This window comes from Anopheles arabiensis, chromosome X (assembly GCF_016920715.1).
Source record: "Anopheles arabiensis isolate DONGOLA chromosome X, AaraD3, whole genome shotgun sequence".
NCBI lineage: Eukaryota > Metazoa > Arthropoda > Insecta > Diptera > Culicidae > Anopheles > Anopheles arabiensis.
Genome location: NC_053519.1, coordinates 8,652,501 through 8,664,554, shown reverse-complemented (window position 1 = coordinate 8,664,554; position 12,054 = coordinate 8,652,501). Strand labels below are relative to the sequence as shown.

At 44.8% G+C, this 12,054-nt stretch overlaps 1 protein-coding gene across 4 annotated transcripts in view; it reads right to left on the bottom strand.

Moving 5' to 3' along the window:
* Positions 1–12,054, bottom strand: part of LOC120906701 (neuropeptide Y receptor type 2) — an 83,367-nt gene that overhangs the window by 59,990 nt on the left and 11,323 nt on the right. For all 4 annotated transcript variants that reach the window (XM_040318568.1, XM_040318570.1, XM_040318572.1 and 1 more), the window contains one exon: positions 4,321–4,740. In XM_040318568.1, the coding sequence (XP_040174502.1) occupies positions 4,321–4,707 (387 nt within the window). In that variant the 5' untranslated portion in view covers positions 4,708–4,740. The remainder of the gene's footprint in view (positions 1–4,320; positions 4,741–12,054) is intronic.

Genomic DNA, 12,054 nt, shown 5'->3' with positions numbered 1-12,054 from the left:
TCGTTTGTTGTTTTTTTTTCTCCCTTTGCTTTTGTTGCCCCACGGCGTGTCCACCGAAATGGGTCCGGCAAGTGCAAAATGGTGTCAAAAAGGTTAGGACTTTGCTAAACGGAGGCTGACAGAAAATCGAGAAGGTGTAGTGGGTAGCGGGCATCATGTTGTCAAATAAATCTTCCCGTTTTATACGCACGTGTGTTTAAGAGAAAGAGATAAAGAGAGAGAGAGACACACAGAGAGGAGGAAAAGGGATAAAAATCCCATCTTTACTTCCTGGCCCAGGGCGTCCCTGCGAGCGAACGAGGCGGGCGGCGATTTCGTTGCACGTGACGGCCATTTTTCTTCCGACTGCAATCAAATTAGCATTTCTAATGAAGTTAGTTCCGGCCTGTTTAAAGTTAGCGTTTGTGCCTGATTTGACCACCGTGTAGAAAAGGGGAGGAAAGGATGAGTGATGGACAGACGATGGGCTTTTTGGTTGCGCACACTGGCCTCGCTTTGCACCGGAGCGGTGTGGCAATGGCGATTCTGGTCCAGCATCTAGTATTAATTGTATGGAACAAGTACATCAATCAGGTATGCTGCTGCCAAGTGTATCCCTATTGTGTGTCCCACGAGATCACGAACGTGCACGCGTTGCCTTAAGAATTAGTGCGCTTTGTTTGGGCTGATTAGTCGCTGCCCGGTACCGTTGGGCATGATTTTGTTGTTGCTAAGAATGCATACATTTAGGCGTGAAAAGTGTAGGCTTCCCGCTTAGCAAGCGCAGTGGAATGAACTACTACTTAATGACATCTACTAAAAGCTTGATACCGTTGTTTGACTCGAGAAAACTCGAGAAACTTGGGGAAGCCACACAAGTGATATTGACACAAAATAGTTTGGCTTTATCTGCTCGAATAGTACTCGAAACGCATGTTTTTGGTATTGTGTGATCAACTGTGTTGCAAGCGCCATGGTTTTGTTTGTATCAGTAAATTAGACTTTTTTTTATCGATAGACGATAGCTTCGTGCTCATTTAACAATTTTAGCTTTGATTTTTGATGAATAACGAAAGCAAACTTTGTGTGACGTTATTTTGTGAAAATTCGGTTTTTTTTAGTATAAAAAGGCTACATGACCAATTATAACGAAAGAAAACGTTATTTGCTGGCCAAACCAGACGAAAAAAAAAAACAAAAAATGCATCACAGTAGATTTTAAAGGTCTTTTTCTTAATACCCTTAAATTGCCTTGAAGGCTTCAGTTTTAAGGAAATAATTGTTGATAATTCGTGCTCGAAAATATCATTTGGGCAAGGTGGCCGTTCGAGACGTTACGACGGGTCAGAGCTTATCTACCGTTTTCTAACAGTTATTTTAAATGACGATTCACCATGTTTACCAAACATTCGATTGGGAAGCCTTAAGCTTCCCTTAACCTGCACCAGTTTAAGGAAGTTTTATAACAAGCCATTTAAAACCGATTGTGATGTGACTTTTTCGTTGCTTTCTGTTTTGTCCTTTGGGAAATATTTGTTCAAATCCTTATCATTGGTCGTAGAGTCATCAAATAGAAGAAGGTCTTACACACAAAAAATTTCGGCGCTTTCAACACGGTTCATCACGCACACATTCCGCAATTGTTGGTATTTCGAGCACCATTCGAGCAGATAATAGTTTAAAATTTAGAACAAATGTCTGCTGTTGTGTAAACGCCCACATGTATACATTTAGGAGTAAAACAACTGCTTTTTTTTGCTACTCGTATACATTTAGGCGTATAAAAAGTAGTTCAATTAATGAATTATTTTCTCATACTCGTATCATTAGATAAATTTATATTATTTATTATTTGGTCAAACGATCTAAATTTAATCTTATAAACTATAATTCCTAAAACACGTGATTAAACTTTTCGTCTAAAATCTACAATCAATAGCCAAAAATTAATTCTCCTCCAAAAGCGCTCTCACATACAAACGCATAGTTTTCCTAGTGCTCGCAAGCCCACCACCATCACCTTCGTTAAGCACGAAACATTTTCTTTATATTTTTTGCCTAGTGCCTTATCCAACTCTGGATGAAAAAACACACACACAAGCACACACACACACACACACACACACACACACACACACACACACACACACACACACACACACACACACACACACACACACACACACACACACACACACACACACACACACACACACACACACACACACACACACACACACACACACACACACACACACACACACACACACACACACACACACACACACACACACACACACACACACACACACACACACACACACACACACACACACACACACACACACACACACACACACACACACACCAAACATGGTGAGAGAAATGGCTTCGGACCCGGTTTTTGGACCGTCTGCTGGTGAGCCGATAATTTATGATTTGCAAATAATCATATCGACACGTTCGCTGGACCTCCTCCTGTCGCCTTCCTTCCCCTCTCTACTCATTCTCTAATCACACATACACACACGCACATCTGCCACCTTTTGCAGCAGCGTGCCGCACGTTTCCCACGATTCACAGTAATGATTTTGACTTCTTTTCTGGTTGATTGCTGCTGCTGAAAGCGCCTGCCGTACCCACCGTACCCCACTAACCCTCGGAATAAATCCCCTATACGCCATGGACGTAGTAGGCTAGCAAATGGTAGAGGGTCGCGAGGGGTAGAAAAGGAGAAAGGTGGCACAAAAATCGATGCCGCTCACATTCTGCGGCTAAATATTTGCCCGCCCGATTGGGATCAATTAACATTGGCCACAACAAGGAGAGGGGGGGGGAAGAAGCTAGAGAGCGAGAGAGACAGAGAGAGAGACAGAGAGAGAGAAGGAGATGAAAAGATAAGGAAGGAAAAGGGGGTCGGTGCACGAACTGGCTGGATTAACCCCGGCTTCGGCACTGCCAGGCCGGCCGACCTTATCCAAAAGGGCTGGCGAAACAAGCTTTCCATTCAACAAGCCTAAACCCCTGTACGGGGGGAGGGGGTGAGGGGTGTTGGTGGCGGTGCTCCCTGCTGCCGGGGTGGTTTCGCGCATTACGCGTGCCACCCAATTTCTAGGGCAGGAGATTTTCCCCGAAATGAATGGAGGCAATATTGCTGAAGCCCGCGCGAAATACGCACTTTTCGGTGCGGCTCCAGCGGCACCAGGTCTAGGCAAATGGGGCCCCAGCTCAGCTGCTTTAACACCTCTTCACACTTTCACAAGAAGAAAACCTCAGCTGTGGGTGGGCTTTCGAGGTAAAAGCTCTAGCACATGCCGTAAACGAAAGCAGGATTATGGTTTTTAATGAATTATAATGATGTTAAAGGATCAACCGCACTTGGCTGGCTCAGTTTTCAGCACACAGTGCATCCACCCTAGCATCCCCCCCCCCTAGAAAGGCTCTAGAATGATGCTTTGACTCAGCTTCAGCTCGGCTTGGCCGTACTTCGATGCCTGCCTCTGTGGCACTCTGTGGCACTGCGTAGCGAAAATTGAACCATCGTTTGCACCCATGTACCTCCAGAGTGCACCCGCTCGATCTGCCTTGATTGACTTACGTAACGGCGTTGTGCTTCGCACACTCCTTCGCCGTCAAGCTGGTGGTTCCCCCTGGCAGCAGCAATAAAATCGCAAAGCTACAGTTTTGTTCCCTGTTCGCAACAGCTTTCGGCTCAGCCGACGGTCGTGGGAAAGTGGGTCGTAAAAATTATCCAACAATTGATGGCACAACACATGCGCCTTAATTGCTGGGTGCTGGTAATCGAAAAAAAAGTACGACACACACACACACGCATACCCAAAAAAAAAATCCAATTTGATATTGAGCATGCAAACAGTTTTGAGCATTCCCGCATGAAACTCCGGGCTGGATTAAGAGGAATTATAAAAAAAAATCATTTTTTTCCCACAAATACCACAAAACGGATAGAAGTAAAAGAAGCTTTACGGTGCACTGTGAGACGAGCTGTTGTGGCGATTAAATTTATGGTTTTTCATCTTTGTGCAAACGTTAAACGCGACAATAAAAAAGGAATAATTAATGGCAGAAAAAATGGAATCACAGATAGCCCTCTGGTGTTGTCCCTTGCAGCTGAAAAGGGTCAAAGACGGTTTAAAGTTGCCCATACTTTTAGCGCCACTTTGGTTTTCAACCAAAAAAAAAAGAGATGACAGACAAAAAACGCCTAAAAACGTAACCTTTGCTGTGCGGATTGCCACCAAACGGAGGCACCCACCTTTTTTTTTTTTTTTGCTTTACCGCCTACCGGTATGCAATTCGAATCTCGCACCCCACGCTTACCTGCAGCAGCGGCAGAAAGAAGCAGAGAAACTGGCCGAACACCCAGTTCTGGATGATCATCACCATGAGCGTGATCGGGAGCACGAACGCGCACTGGACGCAGTGGCAGACGGCCAGGTTGACCAGGAACGCGTGCGTCACGTCCCGGTACAGCTTGTACTTGCTGATGTACACGATGATCATCACGTTCAGCGTCAGCCCGAGCGCGGTCGGTATCGCGTACAGCAGTATGAACAGCGGGTAGATGCGGGCGACGACCGGCTTCAGGTACGGCGCACTGTAGTCCCCGTTCACGCTGTAGTTCTTCTCGCCCAGCAGCACCTGCATCACCGCGGACACCAGCTCCTCCGGGATGCCCTTGCCGTCGCCGAGCGCCGGCGATCTCATCCTGTCGCTAAGGTTACGGCTGAGCTATACTTCCTTTGGGGGGATGATGTTGGCAAAAGAAAAACGACATTCGTAAGATTAGCTGAATGGTGGTGGTGCTGAATTGAAGAATAAATAGAAAATGAAGCAATATAAAACATTGAAACAATTGTGAAAAGAACTACCGGGAGCAAATGTTTCCCCTTCATAGTCTCGGTTTGCGCCTAAAGATATGCAATAGATTGTTTTAACTAATTTTGAACGTTTGTTTGTTTGTACAGTTTAGAGAGGCTTTGGCTCCAGCGGAGTTCTTTGGTCTCTTAAACTAATTTTGAAGCAATCAATCGGCCTTGGACGAAATCGAGTTTCATCGTAAGGCTTTAGGAACTTGAAAATAGAAAATTAAAATAATCAAATTATAAATAAATGTCAATAGTTTCACTGCATCAAACTTTCAGAAAATAAAACCGTCTTTTGATAAAATTGTTAAATATTTGGCTATATTTTGTTAAATTGGTTTAAAAGAGGGTCTTCCAAGTCAGTTTCGAATGAAAACATTGTTTTTCAGCGCGTGCAAGATGTTAATCCACTTTGTGTAGGATTACTCCCTACACTAAATAACCTTAAATCTCGCGATTTGAGTTTCAAAGGGGGCAAAAATCAGCAGGATACCAAATACACCTGAGAGCGCTGACAAGTGTCAAGTAAGAGCTACCCGCCAAGGATTCTGTACAAGATTTGTCAGCTGGGTGATTTGAAGATGTAGAACAATAATTCTGACTCCGCAATCTGTGCTGTTAACTGAACTCTGAATGTATTTCTTGGGGTACGTATTACAAATTGCTGTGTTCCGTTAGCGATGTTACATTTTTGGGTTTGTACGCTGGCTTAATTAGAGGAGAACCCTCTTTCCGTTGACATACAAATGTTTCCTAATTATTAGTCCATATACCACCCTTTGACCCCATGATTTGCATAACTAACCACGTAGTTGTGTCATTGCCTCGAGATGGCGCTGCTATTGGTTTATGGCTAACTACGGTGTAAATCAAATTGCCTATATTTTGGCGCATTTCAATCCTAAACACACTTCAATATGATATTTCATTTCTCCCATGATAAATTTTATTTTCTTTAGTATGATTTTCAACTATTCAACGGTTTATTTTTTTTTTTCATCGGGGCGTTGAAGCCGCATCTCATCAAGATTTTTAAAACATTTTGAAAATTATTTTATTTCATAGATCCATTTATGTATACTTCAATTCTAATGGAAACAGTGAGTAATGAAGCAACCCTCACATTCTTAAGGCCATTGTGTTGGTTTTAGTTGCCTTACAGGGTTTTTCCGAGTCAATATCGAATGTCAACATCGTTTTTCATTGCTTGCGAGATGTTTTTCAACAGATGTCAAATACTGTATTTGCATAACAAACATTGTTTAGTTCTTAAACATGATTTTCAACACGTCACAAGCAGGACTGCGTTTGACAGTCCTTTGTGATGTGTAGAAACTCACGTGGAAGAATTGAAATCCCATTGTGATGCAAATATACAGGGTTTCCTAGACATCTTTCGACTGTCTACAACATTTTTCATTGCTTTCAATGTGTTTTTCAACAGCTCTCAAATTTAGCATTTGCATCGCAATAATGTTTCAGCTCCTGCACATGATTTTGAACACGTCTCAAACTGGATTGAGTTGGAAAGTTCTTTATAATGTGTTGAAAATCATGTGCAAGAACTGAAATTGTATTACAGGGTTTTCCTAGTCAGTTTCGAATGTAAACATTGTTATTCACCGCATCCAAGATGTTTTTGAACAGCTATCAAATCGTTTATTTGTTTCAACATATAAAAGTTTCAACACATAACAAAGCACTGTCAAACTCAATCCAGCTTGAGTCGTGTTGAAAATCATGCTGTAGAAATTAAAAATTATTTTGATGGAAATGAAATGTCAGATCGATGTGGAACAACATTTTGCATGTGGCCAATAACAATGTTTACATTCGAAACTGACTTGGAAAACTAAAATAAAATTTGAAACGAGATGTTTATACTCTAAACATTGTACTTGAATTAAATACTTGTAATTCTCTTTCTCACTAGTGGCTCGTAATGTATGCGTTTACACAGTATACTTCAACTGCTATCGCAACACGTTCAAGCACAGTGCTTGAGATGAATGACACGCTGAAGCTGTATTTTTTACAACAATTTTCTACTCTCGCCAACTAGACGCTGCTTTCAATGCGACTGCTAACATAAGAGCACAGCATTTCGACACACGCTTGGTTCGGATTTTAACGGGTTTGGTAGTAAAACAAACAAATTCACACTGTGGCTCAACGTGGGCCGATCAAACGGCTCGCCAATTCAATCCAATCCCCAATGGCAATGCCATTTGGGCAAAGCCTTTAATTTCGCACCAATCCGTCACACCGCTTTCGGGCACCATCGAGCTGATCGAGCGTGTGCCACCTCTACCTCTACCCGCCCGGGCTCGTGCAGAAGGAGTAGCTGGTTGGTTTAGGGTTGATTGCGTTATTTGCCGGTCCCTGCTTGGGATGAGCACACTAAATTGATTACACGCGCCAAACCCCCAATTCCAATTCAATATCCGCTTTTCCGCAAACAGCGTGTGTGTGCGCCGGTGTGCTGTAGCACGAGCAAAAAAAAAAAACAATACAAATCCCTTACCCCTTTTTGTTTCCTCTTGTTTGGTTGCCGTGGGGAGCAGCAGCATGGGAGAGCGAACGCGCAAAGAAAGCAACGCCAAACCGCTTTTAATTGGCGAAGTTTTGCCAGATCACAGAATGTGTGGGTGTGTGTGTGTGTGTGTGTGTGTGTGAGCGGATTTACGCCCGCAACTTACTTACCCGGGTGCTAATTCTTCGATCATTTTGGGTTTCTTAGGGCCTTATTTTGTTTCTGTTTTTTGCAGCCATCGCTCGCGACCAAACACGCAAATCCACTCCACGCTGCGAGCCAGGGAAGGGGCCGATAGGCAGTAGGACGACAGTGGAATAAATATATATTTCTTCCCACCTCAATGGACACATCCTACTTCACCCCTTCCCCTTCTAATCCCCTGGCACTGCCCGTTTAGCTCAGCTTCTTTATCGCTCCGTCCGGCTCGCTCCAGCCACTTGCGCCGCTTGGTTTAGTGCGCGTGCTGAGGCAGGAATTCCTCGAGATTTCTCGAGTCTTTTGTTTTTGCCCGCGCCCTGCACCCTCCCTGCCCGCTGCTCGCAACAATCAGTAGCAGCTGGTTGGTGCAAGGCAATAAAGGCAAATACTTTCGGCCCGGTGGGTTAGTTAGTTTGCCCGAAAGCGATCGCTCGCCGCTCTGGTGTTTTGTTACGTTTTCATTTCGCTCCGCTCGGCCCAGCCAAACCACCAAACAAAGCGCCCGCCCGCGCGGTAACGATGGCAACTTGGGGGAGGATTGTGCGGGACGAAAATGTGCCACAGCGAGGGGTAAGGGATATCAAACAAAGGAAAAACTCGGCACCGAAAGAATCTTATATGACGAGCGGGTGCGGGCATGAGGGCCAACCAAGCAAGAAAGCAAGCAAGAGGGCGAGAGAGAGAGAGCGACTTCATTATCGATTCTCTGGGGCGTTTTCAATTATTCTACTACCCGAAGACTAGGTGGGAGGAGGGGAAACCCACCACCAACACCTATGCTCGCAGATAGTTTCTTTTGATGGGATTAAAACCGGCCCTGGCTCAACGCTCGGTTTGAATGTGCCACGAGCCATCGAGGAAAATTTTCATGCACAGGGTACTGCAACAGGAAAAGTTCAACAAAAATCCACTCTTGCACAACAGGAACCGAGAAGCTGCAACGGCTACGGTGAACGCAATTAGTTTGAGCACAATTCGAGGATTTTTTCTAGTATCTTGGCTCTATAAAAGCGCCTAAAAGTATGCAATTTTATATCTCCACGTAAAAAGCGGAAATTTCAGCCTGTCAGTGGAACAATATTGAACGTGTACTAGAAAGGATGCATTTTGAAGTCGTCTTGTTTTCTGTGTTCGGTTTAAATGGGGCAAAGTACTTTCAATAAGTTTAAAAACATCGATTTTAACTGTTTTTTCACCTTTCTTGACCAAGTATGTATGCCGCACCAAATAATTAAATAAAATTAAATCGAGTCTGGGACGAATCGGCGTTTGTTTGCATATTTTACACGCTGAAATTAATGAAGCTGAAAATGTGAGGCTAGTTTGGCGTGTGGTTGATAAGATTTCAGTCACCAATTGTCAAACTCCATATAAACAAGCTGGTTAGTATCGTGAAGCATTAGGAGGCTTCAAATGGTTGTCAAAATATGTGGCTCTAGCAAAGCGCCTAAAGGTATGCAAATAGTTTATTAACACTATTTTTAGCCATATTTAGCCATATTTAGCCCCTAAAGGTATGCAATGTATAATAATGTTACCGGAAGGATAAATCTATACTTTTAGGCAAGATTGTGTTTTTCTTTTTTTTCCGTTTTTCTGTTATTCTGAATACAAAAAGAAAAGTCATACTCACTCCATCATACTGTCATACACACTTTATAATTTAATCATTTGCTTGGTTTCAGACACTCCCACATTGATTGCAATCACTGTGCGCGGTACGACGGTACAAAAAAAAAAACAAAACAAAACAAAACAGAATAATGCTGCAAACTGCGATCGAGTGGTTTCATTTGCTGCGTTACATTGCGCTCCATTATGCTCCGGTGCTGGCAGTGTTCCAGCGGCTAGTCGTCGCAAGTGCTTTTACCGCTGCCCAACCGGTACCCGGGGCGAGCGCACCGAGGGAAACATTATGTTGGTAAATTGCTGTCAGCAGCTGCTCGAACGTAACGCTTCCCCCTCATTCCCCTTTCGCCATCCCACCGCTGCAGCGGACCACAAAGCAAAACAACGGCACGAAGCGGTTTCAAATAGCTAGCCCCGGGGTGGTAGCCCCGGGCACGGTACACCTTGGCAGTCGATCTTCATTTATAGCCTCTCTCTCGGGTCGACGCTTTTTATCGGTAACATTAATCGACTGCCGGGGTCTGCCCGATTCAATCATGTTTGCATTGAACGGTACGTGTGTTTCCGTTCTCCGGCGCTCCGCTTTCGGTGCCGCCGGTTTGTTTGCCGTTCCTTCGCTGTGGCTATGACAGGCAGCGAGCGGTTTATTGACGTTCCCGCTCGTTCTCAACCGAGCCGTCCCCACTCTTCTGGTTGCAGTCGGAGGGGAGGGGGACAAGAAAGCTAGCCCTTGATGGCGCTTTCGCAAACGCAATCGGTGCATCGTATCGTGATTTTCAACACATGACACTGATTGCGAAAGGAGCTTTACGCTGCTTGACGACACCAACCGGGCAAGGAAACTGTGCAAAGATGTGATGGGGCGAAAGATTTTAAAGAATTATGACTTAATTATAACGCTGCCGACGTTACACTGCAGGCCCCGGATGGGAAGGGACAGAAATTGAAAAATATATTACTTCTGCTCAACAACAACAACGTCCCGGACAAAGTACGGTCGGGGACAGGCTTTGCCACAAATATCGTGGTGGCGTTCTTCAGTATCCTTGAGTGTAGATGCTTTGGGTGATTGTTTATTTTTTACGGTGTCTCCTGCTCTCAGGGTTGGCGAGCTGTTGCTACCTTGGTGTAGAATTCTCCCGAAACGCACGCTTTGAAGTATGCGGGAGCCAAAAATAATTGAACGCTTTGCACGCAGAGATGTTTAAGCTTAAGCGTGGACACAAATGCTCCCTTGGCTGGCGATTATGCTGCCCCTGGTGCCGGGCGAATGAAGCTTAATTTAATTAGCATCGCGACACAAATTACAAAAAGCCTAAGCTCCCAGCATGCGATCGGAGTGCTAAATTTGAAACGCACTTTTAAGATTGCTTTAGTCGCTGTCACAGCAGGTCTGGTCGAGCAGCGGGCAAGATAAACATTTGATAGGTTTTTTTCCCGTTGCCGCTCTTGCGCTGCTTCATCTTTAAAACATTTAAAAACATTTTTTTTAACTGCTCGAAAAGTACCCGAAAAGTGCTCGAAATTTAGGAATGAGTAAATTGTGTCTTTTGGAACAAGAATCAAAATTTCAATCACACAGGCCCTCTAAAAGAGCTCAAAAAGTGCTCGAAAAGAGCTCGACAAGTGCTCGAAAAGAGCTCGACAAGTGCTCGAAAATTGCCATCAATCATTGTAACCATCACTGTTAACAAGTTGCTTGATTGTGCAATTGCAATAAACTTTCTCCCCTAACACTCTTTCCCAGCCGAAGCTATTGAGCAATCGTTCGTATGCAATTGCGCTGCGAACAAAACTAAACCAACCTGTCTACCTGCAGCGTGCTTCCCCACAGTTCCCAATGCAACAAAGTGCTCATCTTTGAAAAGGATGGACATTCGAGGAAAGACACAAATGAAACCACTGCCCGGAAATATCGATGACACGATGAAAGTAGCGAAGGTCCCAGTCCAACACTCACCCAGCATCGATTGTGAACAATTTTTAACGAGCTAACTTTCGTTTCAGGTTCGACCGATCAGCAATCTCGGTACGAAGCGCCCGTCCGCATGTACGCCTCTGCAAAGCTCGACTTTGCGGAAGGAGTTAATTAGTTAGCGCATCCGGAAAAGCAACAGTCGATGCATGAGCAATGAGTGATTGATTAAAATGAGGAAGCGCACCACACACACACACACACACACACACACACATCCTCGGTCAGTTGCATCAGCGTTGCTGCTCGTCTTGCCCGATGGGTGCAAAACATTTCCCCTTCCCCCGGTCCCCTGAGTGGAGATTTTAATTAATGTTGGCTTTCGGTACGGTTTCCTACGCCGGCCAACGCCTACGGCCTGAAGGCAGCTCGCCGTCGCTCTACCAGCGAACAAAGGCGGATAAACGGTACGCCGGGCAAACGTGGCACCGCAGCAAGCGTGGCTAACCGCAAACGCTTTATTTACTGCACTACCAAGCGCTCGGTTTGCTCTCCTGCGTGAGTGCACACGCACAACATTTAAATGTGTATTGGAGGTAAAAGATATGATCAAAAACCGCCACTTCATAATGCACGCCCAGCCTGGCGTCCCAGCGAGCGAAGGTGCCCGGGCATGAAAGCAATTACCGTAACGAACTACGCACACTGCCCGGCAGGCTCCCGGCCATAAACCACCAGATAAAGGATAAAGGATACGGTCCTGCCCTTCCATCCTCGCTGGTAATATTGCCGTATTCATATCTGTCCGCCCTCGTACTCTTTACCGCCTGTTTTTTTTTTTTGCTCTTACTCTCGCACCCGCAACTTATTTGATGTTATTTGATCACTTTCGGGGACAGTGGTGCGCGAAG